Source organism: Carassius gibelio, chromosome B22, assembly GCF_023724105.1.
Source record: "Carassius gibelio isolate Cgi1373 ecotype wild population from Czech Republic chromosome B22, carGib1.2-hapl.c, whole genome shotgun sequence".
NCBI lineage: Eukaryota > Metazoa > Chordata > Actinopteri > Cypriniformes > Cyprinidae > Carassius > Carassius gibelio.
Window position 1 is genome coordinate 30215418 of NC_068417.1, and position 22864 is coordinate 30238281.

General features: G+C 38.9%; 2 protein-coding genes across 3 annotated transcripts in view; both read left to right on the top strand.

Annotated features, from left to right (window-relative positions):
* Nucleotides 1-9459, top strand: part of adcy9 (adenylate cyclase 9) — a 32599-nt gene extending 23140 nt beyond the window's left edge. The window contains exons 4-10 of one of the 2 annotated variants that reach the window (XM_052591181.1): nt 527-774; nt 862-964; nt 1578-1786; nt 2890-3049; nt 3496-3644; nt 4403-4432; nt 5226-9459. In XM_052591181.1, the coding sequence (XP_052447141.1) occupies nt 527-774; nt 862-964; nt 1578-1786; nt 2890-3049; nt 3496-3644; nt 4403-4432; nt 5226-6519 (2193 nt within the window). In that variant the 3' untranslated portion in view covers nt 6520-9459. The remainder of the gene's footprint in view (nt 1-526; nt 775-861; nt 965-1577; nt 1787-2889; nt 3050-3495; nt 3645-4402; nt 4433-5225) is intronic. The other variant, XM_052591182.1, reaches the window with a different exon arrangement.
* Nucleotides 9460-10039: 580 nt separating this feature from the next.
* The window catches only part of crebbpa (CREB binding protein a), a 37505-nt gene continuing 24680 nt past the window's right edge, over nt 10040-22864 (top strand). The window contains exons 1-2 of the mRNA XM_052591180.1: nt 10040-10861; nt 20472-21118. Of these exons, the coding sequence (XP_052447140.1) occupies nt 10783-10861; nt 20472-21118 (726 nt within the window). The 5' untranslated portion in view covers nt 10040-10782. The remainder of the gene's footprint in view (nt 10862-20471; nt 21119-22864) is intronic.

Genomic DNA, 22864 nt, shown 5'->3' on the forward strand with positions numbered 1-22864 from the left:
TATACATTATGGTTGCATTTGTGTAATAAAAATTTTGATGATCATTTAAAATGGCTTTATAATATAATATCAATAAATCAATCGATATGCCTCTTTATCGAATCGTGTCGTAGTTTTTTTATGTATCAAATATCATATCGCTGAGTATGAGAATCGATATCGTATCGTGATGAACCATCCAATTTACACCCCTACTTTTTGAAGAGGTTTAATGAATCGAATTCACACAGTGTGGCCAGTGTAGTCTGATTCCCAAACAAATGACTCTTTTGAACTTGTACTTTTTGAGAAATCTAAATCCTAAACCTACATTTTAACATTTCAGTGTTGTCCGATTCCTAAATGAAGTAGATCATCTAATGATCTGCATTAAAACCAGTCTTTTTTTTTTCTTTTTTTTTCTTTTAATAATGAAAACTCTACATCACAACCAATATTGTCCAATTTCTGAGCAGATGAATCTTTTGAACTTTAGTCTGATTCCCAAACAAATGACTCTTTTGAGAGAATTGTTTCTTTTGCACAGTTTCCTGCAGGTCGTAGCCCTAAAACCCTGAAAGGCCTGTTGAGTCCTCTTTGTGAGGAGCGGAAACAAGTCAGCCAGTCATCTCTGTGTGACAAACTCCAGGAGAAGAACAGGAGCTGGGTGGGGAGTCTGGCCGCAGAAGGAGGCAGCGCCAGTGGCATGGACCACTCGGCCATTCTCCCGCTGCGCTCCAAAAACTTTCGGGGGAAAAGTGACGTGCAGTTTGTGGAGGTGATAAAGGAAGACAGGTGAGTGAGAGGCGTTTTGTTTGAATAGTAGTTTTGTAATTCAGTCTTCATTTTCACCTTGTTTCCTCCATATTGTCTTTGTTTTAGTCTGATGAAGGATTACTTCTTCAAGCCGCCCATTAACAAGCTGAGTCTGAACTTCCTGGAGAAATCACTGGAGTCCGCTTACCGTACCAGCTACCAGGAGCAGGTACACACCTGAAATAAAATAAAACATAACATATAAAACGTTTTTTTCTTTCTGCTGATGGGCAAGGCATATATATTTTGTTAAACCAGTGTACTTCAATAACAAAAACTAAAATTGACTAAATGACAACACAACAAAGTGCTGTAAATTGATATAAAATATATATATATATATATATATATATATATGTATATATCACACACTTTTTGAGAAATTAACTGAGATTGATCCCACCTAACATTAAAATTTGTGGAAATAAACTTGCATTGCTATAATTTCACATTCAATCTTCAAATTAATATAAAAAACAACATACAGTATTTTTTTTATTATATATATATATATATATATATATATATATATATATATATATATATATATATATATATATATATATATATATATATATATATATATAAAATTGTTATGTGTATCTGTATTATATAACTATAAATAAATGTATCTCAGTGATATTTAAAATAATAAAACCCTGGTACACACACACACACTCCTGTCAGAGTGTGTAGATCTTAAAAACTATCACGCATGGACCTCTTCTGGTTATTCACAGAAGTGCAGCGTCATCACATCATGACCTCTGTGTTTCCTCCAGGTGGTGAATCAGGTGCCGTTGCAGACGTTTGCCAGTCCAGTCTTCAGCTCGCTGCTCGATGTTCTGCTGTCTTGTGCCATTTTTCTGGCCCTGACCATTGCCTGCTTCCTGCATCCCCTTGTTACCATGAAGACGCCCCTGGCAGCCACACTGGGTCTGGCCATCACAGCCGCTCTGCTGGAGCTGGTTTCTCTCGCTTTGTCCATTCGGTGAGCTGGACGTGATCGTTTCTTCTGTACTGTTATACTTAGATCAAATAAATCGAATGACTTTCGCAGTCATCTAGTGCTCAAGTGGAGTGACTCATACTTTAAATAAAGTATCTAATTTGATATGTATTATAATTAAACTAATAATTTAAGTCATATTAAAGTGAACAAATTATATAGAGTAATTCAACACTGAAATGTAATTTGCAAATCTCAGAATTAGTATCCATTTTTCATACTATATTGCCTAAATTCACTTTTTGCATTTCATAAATATTCCCCTGGTTTCACAGACGAGGTTTAAGCCTAACCCCAGACTAAAATATAATTCTGAGCGGTTTCAGATGAAATAAACTTGCACCTTTTTGGTCTTAAAATATATCAGTGCCTTTGTTTTGTCTCACAAATTGATGCACACCAGGTAATGTTTTTATTTTTCTAAAGGCACGTTTATAAAAATAACTTAAATATCCTAATTTAACTATGGCCTAATCCTGGCTTAATCTAAGCCCCGTCTGTGAAACCAGGCCTTACATTTTTATTGTTTTCTTTCATTTATGTACAAAAAATTGGGTAGAACGGTGATATACTGCTGGTTTATTGGTTATTTATTAACTAAACGTTAATCAAACTAAACTTTGAAAGAAACTTTAACGTAAATACAATTGTTAATGTGACCGCTTGAATACATTCTATTATTATAATATGTATGTTAATATGTACCATATTCATAAATGGTTGATTTGGGATATTTAATTCTTCATAGTCAAGTTTTCCCTACTTTTACATTTTACCTTTTACAATTACTTTAATTTAGCGCAAGGTGACTATAAATGTGAATCTTCAGAAACACTTCATTTAAAATATTCATAAATATATAGTGATTAACAGTGAAATGTAATTTTCAGCAAATTTCAAAATCATTATCCTTTTTTTTCCACACTTTTCATTCAAATTTTATGATGCCCAAAGAATTAAAAATGACATAAACAAAATGGTGTCTAACTGTGCTATTAGTGGTTTACCTGTGAGTCATAAAATGGAATGATGTTGAGTTTACTAGTTGGGTTTTGTCTAATGAGATCTCCATCTTTCTCCTGCAGTATGGTGTTTTGTCTGGATGATGTACAGAACTGCACTCAGTCTCTGTTGAAGCTGGTGTCTGGCTGGCTCCCGCGTCATGTGATCGGGGCTGTGCTCGTTTCACTTCCTGCGGTGTCCGTCTTCTCCCACCTGACTTACAGCGTGCAGCTACCCATCCAGGTGAGCAGGAGAACAGGAAGGTGACCTCTTTAAACTGCTGCTCATTGAGAAATGTTTCAAATGTCAGAATGATTTCTGAAGAATCATGTGACACTGAAGACTGTAGAGATGCTGAAAATTCAGCTTTGCATCAGCTGTTGGGTTTTGTTTTTATTATTCTAGCATTGAATTGATACTTTAGACATCTCTATCTCTACAAGATATCTTCATCTTCAAGATTGTTAATTATCCCCCAGTTTCTTGAAGTCTGTTAATCAAAATGTGTCTATTGAAAGCCTGGTAATTGGAGGAAGAGTTTAAACCTTCAAAGGTGTTACTCTAATAATAATAAACTCTACAGAATCAAACTATATTATGACATGCAGAACTGTACCGAGTATCTCAGAAGCCAATGACTGTTGATTTTTTTTTTTAACTGTGTGCTCACTCTTTCTTTGGATCTGTAGGTGACCATGTTCCTGTGCTGTGCTCTCATTATTGCTATTATCCAGTACTGTAACTTCTGCCAGCTGAGTTTCTGGATGCGCTCTGCTCTGGCCACTGTAGCTGGTTTGTCTTTACTCATCCTGCTCTACAGCGCCACCACCAGGCCCAGGTCAGACATCCTCAGCTTCATTTCTTCACTAGTGGATCCTCTGCAGTGAATGAGTGCTGTCAGAATCAGAGTCCAAACAATTCACAACAGCTTCACATGACTCCAGTCCATCAGTTAATGTCTTGTGAAGTGAAAAGCTGCATGTTTGTGAGATTCAAATCCATCATTTTAAATTAAACCATCGCTTCTGTCAAAAATGTTGCTTTCTCCAGTGAAAAAGTTGTCTCACCTGAATTCAGGAGAGAAATATGTCCAGATCAAGCATCGTTTACAAGTCAGATGTAAACAAATATTTTGATGTTTTTATCAACTGTTTGGACTTTCATTCTGACGGCACCCATTCACTGCAGAGGATCTGCTGGAAAGCATGTGATTTGTAAATGGAGTAAATTTCTCAGAAGAATGAAGAAATAAACTCCACAAAATCTTCAGTATCCTTTTGGGTGAACTATTCTTTTAAATAAAAACTGCATTCATTATAGTTTTAGAATATTGTACATTTTTGTGATTTGTTGACTGTTCATGATGGTACATGTCCACCGGTGCTTAAGAATTCCACCCAATACCACCCAAAACAACAGAAGTGTGTCTGGTAAAGTCATTAAATACAATAATTTAATATTGAAAGCAATAAATCCCACAATCCCCCACATAAACCTGCCACTCCTGTAGAAGATGCCTACTCATCTCCGGTGGACATGTATGGTTGCTTTAGAGTACACTTTATTTATTAATATCCTGTAACTGTTTTCTTTTAGCAGCACCAGTGACACATTTCCAGCATCTGGGTGAGTGGTTTTTTTTTTATATTCCTATCGCTGACTCTGATTTGAGCTGACATTTGTAAGATGGTTGAGATTTTACTGTTTGTATGTGAATGTGAAAATATGATGCTGTTAATAAATCGTTAAGTATACAGGAAGTCATTTTATTGACATATAAATATTACTCAATCTAAAACTTAAAGGGGCCCATATTGACGTTATTAAAATTACCAGAACTGAAAGGAGCCCATTAACCGTAAGTAGACATGAAATCAAAATTCACCATATCTGATTTCTATTGTACAGTATTTTTTCTAATTATACACTACCAGACTTTCAAGTCGTCACACAGTAAACTCTGATAGGAGGTATGTGACAAATGACAACGATATGTGCTCTAAAATTAGCTCAAAATATCAGACATGATTCAAATCCTCTGATTATTTGCTGTGCCAATTATACACCATGTGTATTCCTGAAAATCTGCAGACTGGCTCTGAATTTCAGCAACTAGTGCCGTCTCATCCAGCAAATTGAGGCAAACATTGGTGCAAAGGTCATGTAGCGTATTCCAGCCTTTAATCACAGGTGCAGAGTGTATGCTTAAATGATAAAAGGTTTTAAAAATCTATGGCATTTAAACTGCTATATGGTAAAGACAAGGTGACAAGTCCACAGACCCCAGCACCATTCATAGTTAATTCATAGTTAAAACATCTTAAAACTGAAAGGGTGTTTTTGAGCACCTTCTACTGTAGGTGGTGTTATTCTGTAAAACACACCACTCATCTCTGAAATCTCTTTCTCTTGTCTCCAGAAACATGAGTAATCAGAGTGCTGAAGTAGATCAGGCAAGTGTGTTGGACTCTGAGCCCACAGCGCTCGACCTGCTCGTCCTAGAGACCGTGCTCTCCTTCTTCCTCCTGCTAGTGCTGGTTTGGTTTCTCAACCGAGAATTCGAGGTCAGCTACCGTCTGCATTACCACGGAAATGTGGAAGCTGACAAGCATCGCATCAAGATCCAGACCATGCGAGATCAAGCGGACTGGCTGCTGCGTAACATCATCCCCATCCATGTTTCCGAGCAGCTAAAGGTGAACCAGAGTTACTCTAAAAATCATGACAATGTCGGGGTCATCTTCGCGAGTATCGTCAACTTCAGCGAATTCTACGAGGAGAGCTTCGAGGGTGGGAAAGAGTGCTACCGAGTACTTAACGAACTCATCGGAGACTTCGACGAACTGTTGCGCAAGCCTGCATTCTCAAATGTAGAGAAGATTAAAACCATCGGTGCCACCTACATGGCAGCATCTGGATTAAATGGGCAGCAGTGCCAAGAACAGCCACATCCGCATGCCCACCTACGTGCCCTCTTTGACTTCGCTCTTGAAATGATGCACGTAGTGGACGATTTTAACAAGAACATGTTGGGTTTCAAGTTCAAGCTGAGAATTGGCTTCAACCACGGGCCCCTGACTGCCGGCGTCATCGGCACTACCAAGCTGCTTTACGACATATGGGGCGACACGGTCAACATCGCAAGCCGCATGGACAGCACAGGAGTGGAGTGCCGCATACAAGTTAGCGAAGAGAGCCACTGTGTGCTCAGCAGAATGAACTACACCTTTGATTATCGTGGCACTGTGAACGTGAAAGGGAAAGGGCAGATGAGGACTTACTTGTATCCCCAAATGAACGAAGGCAGATCAGGGTCCACTCAAAGCCTGGAACAAGGCCAGGTGGACGATGCCCTTGGGCATTTAGAGCCCGACACACTTGCCAACACAACATCAACAACATCTGCTGCACCACTAAACCCTCCCTGCACCTCTCCCAATGTTGCCTCTATCAGTGGCCACGGTGTGCCTCAGGGCCGTGTATTAGGCCCGTCTCAGATTACAGAGTTGCACCAAGACACTAAGCACAATTCTCCTGTCCCCCAGCTCAAAGAAAAGGATTATGAGAGTCCTTCTCAAGCACCATCGCTAAGTGGTACACAACCTCCCTCAATAACACAACTGTACACGCCGTTAGCCACACCAGAGACACCTTTACAAGGAGAGGAAGATGACGATGCAGATGAGGGTACAAAGCTCAGGGCAGTGGAGTGATCCGATTTCCTTCTCACCTCGGCTGTCCTTCTTCAAGAGCCAATCCGCAGATAATTTTCAGGCTCTACTTCCTTCAAGGGGCTTTGACGACCATAACTGTTGGAGTTCCAATGAGTAGCATTAGCCTGTATAGGGCATATGTGTTGATCACGTGACCTAAATAGAAAAAAGGGTGCGCTAAGCATCTGCTGTGTGGATCACAGTGTAGCACAGAGGGGGGAAATGGATGGAGTTAATATTTCTGATGTTCTCTTATTTGTTTTTTTTTTGTTTTTTGTTTGTTTATAAAGTGCCTTCACAATATGCAAAATCAGTCAAATGAACAAATGAAAGAGATGTTTTAACAAATATATCAGCATGGCTTTTTGAAGGGACGTGGACAGTGAAAATGCCATATTTATTTCAGGATCAATGGCTAATGTTTTAAAGTTATTAAAATAAATATACAGTCCAGTGTATTAGTTTCACTGCTCTACTACATGGGCGGTCACCTATATTGAAATAAAACCCAGAAGGCAAGGGCGGATAGATAAAGATGGGCTTCCAGCAGTTCTTTCCACAATGCCCATATTAATATCAAGTATATCTGGCAGCAAACAACGTAGCTTTTATCAAAGGGAGGTAGAAGTGGCTCACGCAAAATAGCAACTAATGAAATGAGGAAAAACAGCGCAATCAGCCTTATTTGTTTGAATCCCAATCAAGAAAGATGGCAGAAACCATGCTGCGCGCTCTCTTCCCTTCATTAGAGGACACAAGGGCCGGTGATTGTAATACATTCAAAAATTCAGAGTATAATGTTTGTTGAAAACATGCTGTGTTTGGAAGTTCAGTGCATTTTTTTAATTTATTTTTTGCATAAAATTTAGCCCCAAAATTTAATATTTCTCATTGCCAGAAGGGAACATCCTACAGAATTCAAAATTAAATCAATAAATCTAATTTCTCAGCATGGCACTTATAGTATTTAAGGATCTTTAAGGATCACAGCAGAATAAGTGTTTTTTCCTAAATATATCCAGTAAACTCCATCCTACGAAGCCTTCAGTTGAACAGATTTTGTTTATCAGTGCATTTGACTTCATTTCACTCAGTGCCTCCGATTTTCGTAGCAGAATCAGTTGTTTTTCACTGTGATCGTGAGTTGGTATCGCCGATTCATCATAGTTTTTATTGATCACCGTGCACTTGTGATACCAGTTCACTCCATGGCCTTGTGGAAGAAGGTTCTTGTGCTGCCATAATTTGGTGAGCGGCTTGCAATTTTTCATATTGATGTTTATTTCTACCTACTTTTTCAGAATTTTTTTATTTTATTTGCGTGCCAATTCTGTTGAGATTTTGACCGCAGCTCTTAAAAAAAAAAAAAACATTGTTGTGCAGAGATCTGATTTTCTTTGCTTTTCTTTACCTGATTTATTTAGTCTCTGATGCATTCAGAACACTAGAGAATAATCCGCAGTATCTCTTGCGATGCGTCTTACATTTCAGTCATCCCTCAAGCAAAGCAATTTTAGTTTCTCAAAGCAAAGCTAGTCCTTTATTAGGAACTGTTATCTTCTTCCACCATGTATAATGAATAAGCTTGGCTCTGAAGTTTGAGGAGGACAGATTTCTTTCTTTATTTCTGTTTACAGAGCAATCACTAGTTTGTTCTCAAAAACTGAAAAAGTCCAGTGCCTTTTTGTTCACTCCTTTCCCCCTCAATTTTAACACCCGGTTGCTTCAGAGTCAAAATATCAAGGTGTCCTTTGACGCCAAAGCTTTCAGAACACATGCAATATTACGTTATTGTATCATGTTGTTATTATTTCCTCTTTGATGTGAATTAAAATTCCAGCCTTTTTTTTTCTTTTTTTTTTACACTGTGTATCTTTAAATGGAACTTTTTGGGATTGGAAAAGGGATTTGATTTAGCTGTTAATTGTTTTATGGTGCACTGCTTTCCAGCCAACACCATTCACCTTTGAGTTATTGTATCACTCCATTGGCTGAGGAAGCCCAGTGCTGACAGTATTGAATTATAATTAATTGTGCATAATGTATGTGGTTTTGTATTAAATGCATTTGTATTTATTGGGGCAGTGCATAAATCGGTGTGCAGCCACGGAGCCTAATGTCAAAAGGGCATATTTATGAAAGGGAGCCACTTAAAGCAAAGAGAAATCTCCTTTTTTTCATCTAACGTAACAAGCACCTATGGCCTCACTCTTGAAAAGTGCCTCAGATCCAATTCTACTAAAGTTTTATGATATTGGAAATAACCTTAAAATGGAGAAGTGTGAGCTTAATCTTGTTCTGTGCGCGATTGGTCCCACTTTTTCACCACTGCCCACATTCTTGTAGGTTTTCTGAATTTTAGTTTTGAAAATCAAGCATTGATTTCAGTTTGGAGAATCATATGTTGTTTTTATTTTGTCACATGACTTTTCACTCCTTCACAGTTTTGTTTTGTATAGAATTGAACACATCTTAATTGGTCAAGAGACATATTTGAGTACAAATCTAAAACCAATTTGTTTTGGTGCTCAAGAGTTTGAAAAATGTGCCCTTAAATTTGACTTCACATGCTTTTATTAACTTTGTATTAATGATTTTTGTGCCATATATGGGAATATGTGTATACCAAATAATTTGAATCGTGTGGGCAGAAGCTGCAAGACACAGCTGTGGAATTTGGGTTATAGATTTTGTTTTTTATTTCCGAGCAGCACGTTCTCCAATAATTTGTTCTTATGCACATGAGACACAGCGGGTATTGATTTATTAGCCATTATATTCAGGCAACAAGCATAATCTGTATACATTTGCACAGTGCACTCACTTTGTATGTACATATCATGTACTGTTTTATCTGATTATTATGTTTCAAAACTGATGATACATGTGCATGTGGCAGATTTGGAGAGTAGAGAAACAATGAAAAGATACCAGAAGCGACATGTGTCTGTTTCATGTGTGGAAGAACTGTGTTTATTTATTAACCATTACTTATCGTTTTAAATTGATACTTTTATTAATGTCAGAAGAGATGTGTATGTTTGGTGAAGGTTGGAATATAATTGAAGGCAAAAATAGGCATAAACTATCAGAAAACAAAACAAAAAATGTTAAGTTTTATATTGTTTAAAATTAATGTAATTTGCACTGCTTCTCAACAACTTAAGGCAAACTATAATATTGGTTATAATTAAGTGTAAAACTATTTCAAAATTCTTGCCATCCCCAAATTTATTTGTTGTATATATTTAAAATGAATGTAATTTGCACTGCTTTTCAACAACTTGTTTTATTGCAAACTACCGGTTAAATGTAAAACTACTTTTTTTTTTTTTTTTTTTTTTGTCCCTATACGATTTTTCTCCGATTATTGATGCGTCAGTGACATTGAGTGCAGATTTGTGATCGTCTCGCGCCTCCAGCGGCCGCTCTGCGCGTACACAGCAGGTTTGACGTAGGGCGTGATCGCGCTGCGCGCGCCCCCTCCCCCTCGGCTCCGTCTATCTGGAAAAAGAAAAAAAAACTTTTTGTATCGAAGGAATCAACAGCCGCCATCTTGTCTCGGCTCGGAATCAGGATTTCGATAGAGCACTATTTTTTGTTTTTGGACGCGGGGCATCCAAATCGAGCTCTGACGACACCGTTCAGCGGAAAATGACACCTTTATATCGCCGCGAAGGAATTTTGGGCGAAAAATCCTGGATTTGATCGGCGTTCGTCGGCCACGAAACCCTCGTATATCTGATTTCCCCTTCAAGAGCGGCGCTTGCGTCCGTGTTTCGCTCCGAGCGGTTATTGTTTACCGGACGCTTTTGGAGGACAGACAGCACCGAGACGACTGTTTTGCAAAGATATACATTTTTTATGCAACCGTGCATTTTTACACGCAGCCACACGATTTTTGCACGGAAAAGATTGACGTCATGGATCGCGTGCCGTTGCAACATTAACGGCTCTCGCACGCGAGGACCCCTTCGGATACTTTATTCGGGATTTAACGTTGAATTCGCGGAAAGGAGGCATTTTCTCTCGGCAATACAACGATGGTAATGTGGGTGTTGGGTGTTGGATTATCATGGGGTGAGTGGTGGTGGCGACGCGGGGCGCTGTTGCTGCTTTTTTGAGAAAATCCTCCGCCGAGCCGCTTCACACTCCCCACGTCTTTCAAAAGTAAGGTAACATCTGTTTTTTTCGGACGAAAGGATCCTTCACTCTGAGTCCCCTCCCCACTCCCCCACAACATTAGTCCGAAGCTGAGTCGCCATGGCCGAGAATGTGCTGGAAGGAGGCCCTCCGAGCGCGAAGCGAGCGAAGCTGACTGCACCTGCTCCAGACGCTCCAGGTAACATCCAGCACAAACCTGATCAATACTCTCCTGTGAGGCACTGTGCCACACTCACTCACGAGACAGCTGTCAAACGAGTCCACAAACCGTCCACTAACCTCGAAATAAAGTCCTCTGGTCACCCTCACGCTGTTCAAAACTCGTTTGACAGTGAAGGAGAAACGTGCTTTCAATGCACGTCTTTACGCCGAGAGTCAGTGGTGACTGGCGTTTTAAGGGTTAATCGTGACAGTTTTAATGTGCAGGTTAGCATTGCTAGAATAATGCATCTCAAGTAAAGGAATCGAGTATCCTAATAGTTATCGCTCAAACTTTAGTGCATTTAAACACCCGACTGCTGTCCATCTAATAGGCCCAGATGACATTTTTACAGCGTATTGCGTCAGTCTGTCCATCATCGCATTCGTGCTTCAGGGTCGTCTCAGATCAACACGTGGAGAGAGCTCCAGGGTGAAGGGAAGCGACAGATCCATGAATCTGTCCCGGGACAGTGAGAGTTTCCGTTTATGATCGCTATAGGGTTCACCATTTGCATTAAGACCTATCATTTTTATTTTTTTATCATGCGTTTGACGTTGATTTCATCACAAGCGCTTCTTAAAAAAAGTTTTCAAAATGATAGTATCTCGTAAAGCAAGTGTTCATGTCACTTTCCCTGGAAAAGTGTTTTTGTCTCCCGTGGGTCGCGGGTCGCTCTTTCGTGGGCGCCGCTCTTGAGGTCACGTGACCAGCTGCGTCGCTTCCCTCAGCATTAACGTTGATGTTTATCTGAACTTGACAAGGCATACACTTTACCGAGTGCACTTTTGATACTTATTAAAATATTAAAACCCCATGGCTGGCTGCTTGAAAAGCCAAACTGGCGCGAGTGTGCAGTCTTAGATGTGGCAGGCACCCCTGCTTTGTTGACTGGGATGAATGTTGCTCAAATTATGAGCGTAAACACAATCCAGGGCGAGTTCATAGACGTGCCAGTGTGTTGTTTGTGAGCTTGCTTGTAGTTGCAAGTAGTTGATAATAGTGTGCTTCGACTTGTTAACCTGTGCTGCCCAGTTAGAAGAGTACTTTGTCGTATTAGTTTGTAAACCTGTTACTTTTAGGCCTGTTTGAAGCATCACCTCAGTTGTCATTAACCACATAAATGGCTGTAGTGTGCATGCTGTAGCCCTAGATAAGCACCAGCGATCAAATGTGTTAAAAACCGGCTTCATGAATTCAGCATCCCCTTGTTTATGTTAATGTAATGAGTCTGGTTATCTATGTCTGCAGGCAGCTAGTGTGTTTGTATGTGAACCTGAGCTCTTGGTTTCATAGCCTAGAAGTCTTGTTGCACCTGTAGAGACCTGTTTCTCTGGCTTCTGTGCTGCTCATTCACACATTAGTGCTTGTTGGGCCATCACACGCTTCAGCATCCATCTTGCCTAAGTGCGTTCAGACTGTATTTCTTCATGATGAGATTATTTTGACAGGTGAAGTGTGTAATTTGTTTCAGGAAGTGTTTTTCCGTCATCAAATCAAACGCTTCCAGTTGCGCATGGACTTGGCTTCTTGTAACATGAGTTACAAGTGTTTTTCCCTGCACCAACTCTTGAAAACTCGTCACATTATTATGCATTTAATATTTTGTCAATAAATGTTCTTTGAAGCAAGTTAAAGAATTTTTTAATCTTATGAAAGTTTAGTTCATATCGGCCCTAAACGTTGCACTCCGACTCCCATTTTCATTTACATTTTCGTGCACTGATGTATCGCGAACAAAAATTCAGTGGTCAGTCGGCGCGTTCAGAACTGGAAGAGCGCTTTGGTGTTAATGTTGCTGAGGCTATCATGAGTATAATTGTTGTTTTTGCCTTTTATTGACACATCTTTATAGAAAAGCTTGATAAATATGTCAGATGAGATTTTTTTTTTTAGTGCAGATATTTAGTAACTATTCAGTTTTCTCCACTGAGTCGCTCATAAAGCAATAATAAACATATGCATGTTCGATTGAGAAGATGGATATATACACATTTACAACTGGATGATAATTTTTCAGTTGACAAGATCATTTCATATCTACATCGACTCTACCAATCTGGTTCAGTGTTTACATGAAGGCTTTTCAATAGGAATACAAACAGTGCAAGTTTAATGGGGGTTTCAAAAAGTTTTGAACTTTAAAAAGTATGCAATCACAAAATTTGTTGCAAAATCAAGCAATTAGCATGTTATTTGCAGAAGTTTGCAGAAGGATTGTTTTTTTTACAAATCGTATAATAGCAATTTTCTGCATAATTTCGGTTTATTTATTTATTTTTTGCACTAAAGAATTTACTATCAATACTCCTACTGTGATTTAAATTATACTAGACTTATATAAATACAAAGTGATTATTGGTAAGTTTTTCTTGGACATCCACCGGATGCAAATATCACTGGCTAGATATTCAACATTCATTTAGCCGATTAGTGAGGTTGCCTTGATATTTTCTTGGTATTTTTTGCGGCAACATTTCACTTAGCATTCTGTGTTTTACCTGTTTGAATTGTAAAAATCTAGGAGAATTGACGTTTACATAGATGCCTTTGGTCTCCTGCAGGTTAACATATCAACACTTCATATTTAAACTGTTGTATAGTAAGTCATAAATCATATATAAATATGCATGAAAATGTGACCCATCTTGGTATGGTGAAACTTGAACCAAACTTTTCCTTAAAACGGATTATTCAACTAGTGAGGAATCGGCTACAAGAGCAGCATCCCTAACACTCCCAACAGTCAGCTAAAACTTCTGAGCTAATTAACTCGCACACATGCCTTCGCTTAGAGCGCTTGAGTGATGTAACACCAGAGATGTGTCCAGCTGTGCTGTGAACATGCTTTCAGACATCATGCAGATCCAAAAATATAGCCAGAGATCTTGATATGCATGAGTTAATGGATGCTTACCTAGCTGTGCTTGATTTATGATAATCATATAAACACTAAACAATGTATAAACAAAAAAGGATCTGAAAGGAGAATTATTTATTTATTTATTTATACCTATAATATACTCTGTCTAGTTTCCGACAAAAACATTTGTGTTGGGTGAAATGTTCTTTATTTGAGGATAAGGTTCTTTATTTGTTCTTCACACTAAAAAAAAATGGTTCTTTTCAGAACTATTTACTGTTGTGGAACTCAAAATAGCTCTTCTATGGCGTTGTTGTGAAAACCCCCTTTTGTAACTTTTATTTTTAAGAGTTAATCTTTAGTGGCGGTGCTTAGAAGAGGATGAATTTGTTTAGATGCATACGTTTTCAATACCGGAACTAAGGAGCTAGTGCAAAACACACGGCTTATTTACTACAAAAGGTAATGAGGGAGAACTGAAACAGGTGTGGAGCTAATTAATCACAAACCATGGAAACTAATAGACAAGGGAACTCTGGGAAATGTGGAGACAGAAACGGAACCAGAACAGAACTTTCACAGTTATTCAGTAAATTAGGTTTTTTATAACAGGGTTTCATGATTCTGTTCACATATTCTGCATCACAGAAGTAATAGGCAAATGGTTGAAGTGACTAAATTACTAAAAAGGAAAAAGTGTGTGTTATATGCTAAATACAATGAAGATGATAGGTTGACCAACTAGCGTCCGGACCGCAAAATCTCAGCAAAAGTCGAACAGCTTATTTCGGCTATAAGTTAGCCCTCTTTGAAAAGTTGTTTCTCTAAATTCATCCTTGTGTTGGAAGAAAATCACTAGCTGCGTTTACATAGACCCTTCTAATCTGATCGTAATAGGACTAGAAGCACAATCGGAATGAAAAAGTCACATGTAAACACGTCAATCGGATTGAATTGGCCAGATCCGACTAAAATGTCCATCGGATTGTAAGGGGTGGTTTATTCCTTTTGTAATCTGAGTGAGAGGACATGTAAACACTTGTTCGGATTGAAAACCGAAACGGGAAAGTACTGCGCATGCGCAGTGACGTAGAAATAGCGTAATGATGTATGATACGCAGAACGAGCTGTTCTTTCCGGTGAATAAAGTGTTATCATAAAACTCCCCTTTCACTCAGCGTATGTGAAGTGGAACAGGACCATGTTCAACCAGTCCTTGTTTAAGTATAATAAGACGAATAATTTTGGGTGCAGGAAGGGGGAATTTTACACCCTTTTTTTTAAAGTAACGTTAAGCAGCACAACAGTTCATGTGCTGGTTGAAGTAAATAAATTTCACGTGTGCTTTTTAAAACAGCATGCAGCAGCAGTGGGAAACGCTGTATATTCATGCAGTGTGCGCATGTCAAAAGAATAAATCCAATCAGAATCTTGTGACATGTAAACATGCATAATCAATCCGATCACTTTATTCAGCGTTCATGTAAACACTACATTCGGATTCATCAATCAGAATTCATTCCGATGGAAGCAAAACGTGTCCATGTAAACGCACCTACTGACCTGATGCATTTTAAGACACTTACTGTCGTACTTCAGGTATTTGAGCAGTGTTCCCTTCATTTAGTTAAATTAATGTATATTTTTTGTGGTCACAGTTAGCGTATTTATTGAATATTTATCAGTTATGTAAGCATTTTTTTCAGGTGTTCCGATTGTTAATGTTAACTTTTTGATCGTATTAGAAGTTTTGTCAAAAGTAGGGTTGCAAATACGAAAAATTTCTGGTCAGTTTCTGGAACTAGTCTAGAATTTTTGGAAACTTCAAAGTTTTATTTTGGAAAGTTTCCAAAAATATTCCACCCCGTTTCAATCCTAGTCGAAAATGACACACTATACACTTGTGTACTTCTGCTACGCAGTATGTACTAAACTGTCTAGTGGGTGAATTCAGTAAGATTATTTCATCATTCAACAGCAGAATCTGCTAGCCTCTGTGACAGTTGAGTGCATAAAATATCCAGCATTAACTTTTTTTTTTTTTGTTTGTTTAACACAAAAAACTTTTCTACAAAGTGGCATGGAATAGTGTGTATGTGTGTGAATGTGAACGCATCTATAGTTTTGCAAGGTTATAACTAGGCCTGCACAGAGCCTGACGTGTTCCCCATCTTTGCATCTTCGTTTATGGATTTGGCGGGTGACTTTCTGGCCAACCGTAGCGTCGCAAGTTAAATTTTACAGATTTTCCCTACAATCATTTCAGAAAATGTGGAAAAAGTTTGTCGATTCAATTTGGACTTTGTTATAATGAGATGGCTGAAATTGGTTTTCTCAAATGGCTGTGGTTTGAAGCTCAACATGCTGTTCTGGTCTGTTATGGGCTTTTTAGTCCCTTCCTGGGTGACAGATGGACTAGAATGTTCCTTTTCTCAAATGAAAGCCCTTTAAAACCCATCACCTCTCCAAACTGATGTGTTCCAGAAGTCAAGCAGAATCAAGAGGGCTGGAGATATTTTCACTAGAGTAATTCTGGCACGGTGCACCAGTTGTGTAGATCTGGATCATCTCAGTGGTGATAACACATCACAGGACAGTCAGAGCAAATAAAATCCACGGTCTTTAGAAAGAAAACACACTCAGAAGCCATCCAAGCCAAGCACAGCATGGATTTGTCTGTGTGATTAAGACCACAGAGAGATTTTGTCATATTTGTGTATTTGTTACATGAAACCTTACATATTTTGGTTTGTTGTTTGAAGTACTAGTCTGCTAGTTGCTTTTCAGGAGCTGTGTTACAGAAACCTCTAACTTCTTAGAAACCATTGAATTTAGAAACTTTGACATTTCTATAATACAGTCAGGCAAGTTCATGGTCAAATTCAATGGAAGTTTGAGAGCCTTCATAAACAGAAGCGCTTTGAAATGAAGTCTGTAAAACGTCATTTTCTCGAAGTTTGCCGAAGGTCAACTTGCTAATGGGAATTGATTTTGAGCTCCTCGAGGGTGTTAGCATCCCAACAGTTAATGCTAAATCACAACATGACATCTGAGAATTAGCTTTAGTTGAATTTTCTTGGATCTAAAAAAAATAATACCTCTAAAGCTAAAAATCATAAGAATTAGTTATGCACTATTTAAGTATTTGTTTTTGGAAAAACAACCAATTCTGTTAATGCTAATAATGTAAAATATATTTATATAATATAGACCTTTTTTTCTGTATGGAAAAGAATACTTTTAAATGCCATTTGAGTTTAAACAAAACTAATTTGAAATCTCGCTTGACATGTATGCAAGTGTTTCTGTATTTTCTATTTTAGCTGAAAACGAAGCATTTTCATCTCTGAAATGGTCTGCTAGTAGCTAAATCAAGTCACCTACAGAACTCTGTTAGTAAAAAGCATCTCTAAATCCAAGACAGGGATTCAGAGGCAATGCCGTGTTTGTGAACTGGGATGAAAGCAGGAAACATGACACTTTTACAAGATGGGATTGAGCCCAATAAAAACTTTTAGTGGTAAGCCATGTGACCAAACCAGCCCCGTGTTAACCTTCCACCGTGGTGCCAAGAGTTCCCTCCGTCTCTCTTTCCACTCGACTGCTGCAGGTCTGGCCTAAACAGCCTTGAGAAACCTGAACCCGGTCTGCTGCTCAAAGCGGTCTTTAGTGTGCAAACACTCCTAAACCCAAAGAGAGCATTACACGGATATATAATCTGTATCTTCAAATCCTGGTACATGCCCAGTTGTTCTGCTGTTCTTAAGACATAAAGTTTTTGAAAGCCCAAGTTTTTCCTAAACTACATTTCACCACAGCACTGCAGAGTTTAAGACTTAAGTGTTCATGAGTTTATAATTTTATAACGATTTTACACATTGCAATGATGAATTTGACATATAAAATGTATTTGATATTTTGGATGGTATCTGCAGAGCAATTTGAGGTTGTTTACTTCGGTTCAGAAAGTCTAGAATTGCATATTGTGGGCTCCGTGGTAAATTTTTTTTAAATGTATACTTTTGTAATGTACGGAGTTAGAAATTTCCCCTGCGTGACTTCGACCATTAGCTGGAAGTAGAGTGAAATCCCAGGCGGAGGAGCACCTGTCCCAGCTCAGACGGGCCACTATCTTTCAGACGCTGTGAACGACAGCTGTGGTCTGCTGCCGCGTGGAGAGACTATTTATAGCCCCCCGCCGGAGCCACTGTAACGAGCTTCAGCCCGATGGTGGAGGGAGAAATCTGGATCCTCGTTGGGACTCGAGACTCCAAGGTGCTCCCAAACGTGTATGTTGCTTTGCATTTTGGCTCGGCTCCAACTTGGAGAGGGCGGGACGTTGGCACTAGACATCTGAATGTGTAAGCGAGGACTTGCACGAGTCTGGCTCCGTGATGCGAGTCATTAAACAGGGAGTGAAAGAAAAGGGAGGATCCCTGCTCCTGCCTCCCTCATGTTTAGCACCTGCTGTGTCTGGCAGCGTGTCTGTGTTTACTCTCGAACCGGTGCGACCTCAGCGCTACACGTGCTGCATCTCAACCAGAGTCGTGCATAGATTGACAATGTCGCTCTGGGAAATACCACGCAGAAGTTGACCAAGATTCTTTCAGAATGGGACAACAGTGTGTGAAATACTGTGTAGTATGTGCTATGTTCTGCCTACTATTTTATATAAACAATTACTACGGTAAATATGACAAACGTAGTACGTTACATTACCATTTGACCACACTAGCATACCTGCAATTTTCTGAAATCAGTATGTGAAACAGTCTTCACCAGTAAATGTTATGGACAGTCGTTGTTTTGCACACTGTTCAGTGTATACTGTTCAGTGTCTACTTTACTACATAAAGCAGTTTTCAACCGTAAAAACAAACAGTAGTATGTAGGGCTGGGAGATAATGGCTAAAAAATGTTTGATGTTGATATTTATCACGATAAATGTAACATATTAAGTTTAGAAGGCTAATTTTTTGCTTGAGCTGACTGGTGTACAGTAACTTATACAGTATGTTCTGTATACTACCTGTGCTTTTATTAAAATAAAAAAGCATGAAATAGTCTTCAGTGGTAAGCTTTGCAGTATGTACTGTAAGCTGCCTGTGATATCGTAAAAATGGTGCGTGAAATATGAAGTCATATTTGGTAAACGTAAGAAATAGTAGCGTACTACATTGTCACTTAAAGTTCACTTGTGTGTGGAGCACTATACAGTATGTACTGAATACTATGTGTTTTATAAAATACCATGTGAAACAGTCCTCCAACAAGCTTCACTAACTGTAGTACACTACATTGTCATTTAACATCTCTGTTGAATGGTGTAGTACGTACTCTACACTGGTTACAGTTTTATCAGGCCTGTTCTCTTTGGAAAAACATTTAAAATCCATGAAGTTACTCATTTTCAAATCCAGTCATTTTGCACCTGAATCGGTGGAGATATCATCTTAGCATCCGTCCTGTTGTGTTGGTGGCATTTACTCTGCTAAACATGCTAACATCTGTCGCTAGTCTCTCAGTGTCACAGACGTGATCGAGAACGTCTCCTGCCTCCCAGCTGTTCTGAGGTATCGTACACACTCCTGTGTGTGTGTAACGTGTCAGTCGTTCATTAGCAGGTTTTAATGGATGAGGTGGATTTTTTTAAAGCTATTAGCACTCTCCGCGGTGGATCAGCCTCATGCAGGCATATTGATTCAGACTACTGCTCTCTCTCTGCTGTTTTCCTTCACCGCATGGAGCTGCTAAAACAATATTTTCATGGTGTCAGAACCACAGCTTCCATTAGACGCTTAATATGAAATTTAATAGACCTCAGTCAGAGGAGAAAGCTTATATTGTAGAAACCTTAGAAATTTAAATATTTATTAATTTATTTGTGTATTAGGGCTCGGACAATAAATCGATGCATCGCCAATCAAGAAATGATTGTGCATTGATTGTGAGATTTTCTGAAGGCATCCCAGTTCTCTCTTTAATTGATTCTGAGCTTAGTTTTTAACAGCAGATTAGAAATAACCGTGTTCTGTTCTGTTCCTTACACAAGCACCAATTGAACCTAAAATAATCATTCATAAAGTGGGAGAAGGTTAATGCAATAATTTTGATATAGATACATGTTTCAATCAGCAACACATTTTACATAAAATCTGATCTGAAGAAAAGTTAGTGTGTCGTCTTACCAATTAAAAAAAATGCTTCTCAAGCGATCATATACATTTTTATGCACTTTGGGAATTTCCAGCCAGCAATTTGTATGCAGTTTCTCAATAGTTGGATAAAAGTACATAGATGGAAATGAAGCTAATGAGATTAAATACGAGGAAGTTTTTTAGAATTGTAGAACACTACTTTTCTACTACTTTTTTCTTCTAACAGTCTTAAAACAATTTATTTATTTATTTTATGCAGTAAATGTGCACGTCTTCCTGATCTGTCTGCCTCAAGCATTCATATTATATTATTATAATTTTTTTATATGCACTTAAATTCCCAACCAGCAAATATTATGCAATTTCTCAGTGTTTGCATAAAAATACATGAATTGAAACCTGCAAACTGGGTTTCTCATAGACGTCTTGAGGCATTCATCAAATTCTCATTTTTGTTCACGTCAAATTTATGTGCATTAAGGTCAATAAGAAACTCTCAACCTTGTAAAGAGAAGAGAAGAAGGAACCACACACAAAATGACATTTCTCCCTCTCTTTATTTCCTCAGAGTTGGGTTCACTTTCCTGGGATGACCTGGAGAACGATCTTCCAGATGAGCTGATACCTAATGGAGACCTGGGGCTGATGTCCATGTCCTCTAATGGTGGGGCTACAGGTACAGGTCATAGCCCCATGGTCCCCGACGCTGCTGCCAAGCACAAGCAGCTCTCCGAGCTCCTGCGTCCTGGAAGTAGTGCTGGGATGAACTCGGCCAGTCCCCAACCCGGCGGCATCGGACCTCAGCTGGGCGGGCTTGGAAAGAGTCCCCTGGGCCAGGGTTCCCCTTCACACCCCTCTCAAACACAGAAACCAGGCGGCACTCTTGGGACGCAGGGCAATAACGCTGGCTCAGCTGGCATGGGACTCGGCACGGGATTTAACCAGGCCATGCTGAACAGTGGCATGATGGGACAGAATGTGGGCGGACAGCAGGGTCAGGTGATCAATGGGACTCTGGGCTCTGTAGGCCGCGGTCGAGGAGCACCAGGGATGCAGTACCAGGGTGTCGGCATGCAGGTGGCACCTTCTGTAGGGGCGGGAGCAGCAGGGGGGGCGGCGGTACCTGGAGGAGCAGGGAGTGTCCTGGCAGACACGCTCACTCAGGGGGCGCAGCAGATGGGCATCAACACCCAGCAAGCCGGCAATATCAACAAGGTGAGATGGCCAGTTTCCTTTGCTGTGGTTTCAGCCGTTTAGATTTCAGAGTTGTGAGAAGGTTTGAGATGACGAGAATGAAAACGGTCCCTGGTGAATTATTATCAATTAATGTATTTTAATGCACATTTTGACGTTGTATTTAAGCCCTGGTTGGAAATAGCATAAAAAAAAACATTATTCTGTAAGAAGACATTTATATTTAACTTATAATTTTCTAGTTGTGCATCACAGAAATCATGTAACTTTACCAGAGGTCACTGAATTATTTGCGCTGATGATTTTCAAAAACATATCGACACAGTCATTGAGCATCTGCTGCTTATTGCTAGCAAGCATAAAGTTTTTTTCCAGAGTGTTTTGTTTGCTCGCTATAAATCACAAATAATATATTTATTAAAATAGCGGCAATCGATTCATTAGTGGCTGCTACTATTTCTTTCTTTTTTCTGACTTACCCAGAAATAACAATTTTGTTCCCCATGGAATGAAAATGCTGCATTATTCACAAATATTTATTAGCCGTATTCTGTTTTTTTTTTTTTTTTTTTTTTTTTCAGTTTCTAGCGAGTATTTTGGTTTTATTTTCGTTGTTGTTATTAACCAAAAACGTTAAAATAGTTTTGGTTAATTTAAATAAAGCTTAAAATACCATGAATTATAAGCTGAAAAATGCAAAGCTGCAAGCTGCAAAACTCAAGAGTTCTAAAATGACTACAACTAAAATAAAGCTAAACAGAAATAAAAAACAAAATATCTTTATATTTCCTCTATTTTTGCAAACATGATTACCGTCGCCATCTTTTAATGCACATTTAATGTAAATGTAGCATTAACAGTAATTAACTCCTCAGCAAATCTCAAAATGAATATGCATTTTCGTACTGTACATTATCATGTCGAGATGTTTATAATCACTTTTAGCATCTACAGCAAAAAAATTTGATGACTGGGAAGAAATAAGGGCTGACCAGTTGATGAAACGTTAGTTGTCTAAAACATTATTCATCGGATAGTTGCAGAAAACACGGATCTCGGATATCCATATGTACATATTAAAGGCCCATTATGGGTTAGTTCACCACTTCACAGTATATAGGCTGTTTAATTAACTGAATTAATATAAATGTGCGATTAGTTGACTAATTGCATGTTTAAGCATGTTGCATGTTACAAATTTGGCGCACAGTACTGCAGTGTGACTTCTACGACGAACGTCAAACTGTCTTTATTTTTTAAGAGGAATTAAGCCATTCTGTGTCATATAAGTAATGACCGTTATGTTTCGTGGCATCTGTTTCATGTCATTTTTCATCGCTCTGGAATTGCGGTGGAATCCCATCGGTGCGTAAATCAGGTCGTGTTTCCGGTTTGATCTGTCAGCGCAACAGCCGATGGACTCGCATTATCACTCTCTATCTGGAGCCGCGCTTTGCTGCCTCATTGTTTGATTGCATGACTCATTCCTCCACTTGTGTTTTTTATTAGGCTTAAATGCTTGTGTTACGAGAGCGGTTGCATGCCAGAACACTCTTAAACTCTGCCATTTTGTTTGAAGGCCTGCCGATAACGCCAGCCGCAGAATAATGCTAGATGGGAAGGAAAATGAAAAGCTCTCAGCGTAAAGTGCCATGTTACATGCATACACATCTCATCTGTGCTCTATGCAAATGTGATGAACAAAACTCGTCTCTATGATAGATGGGTTAGTGACTGATGGGGTCTGAAAGCAGCACTCGGATGTCA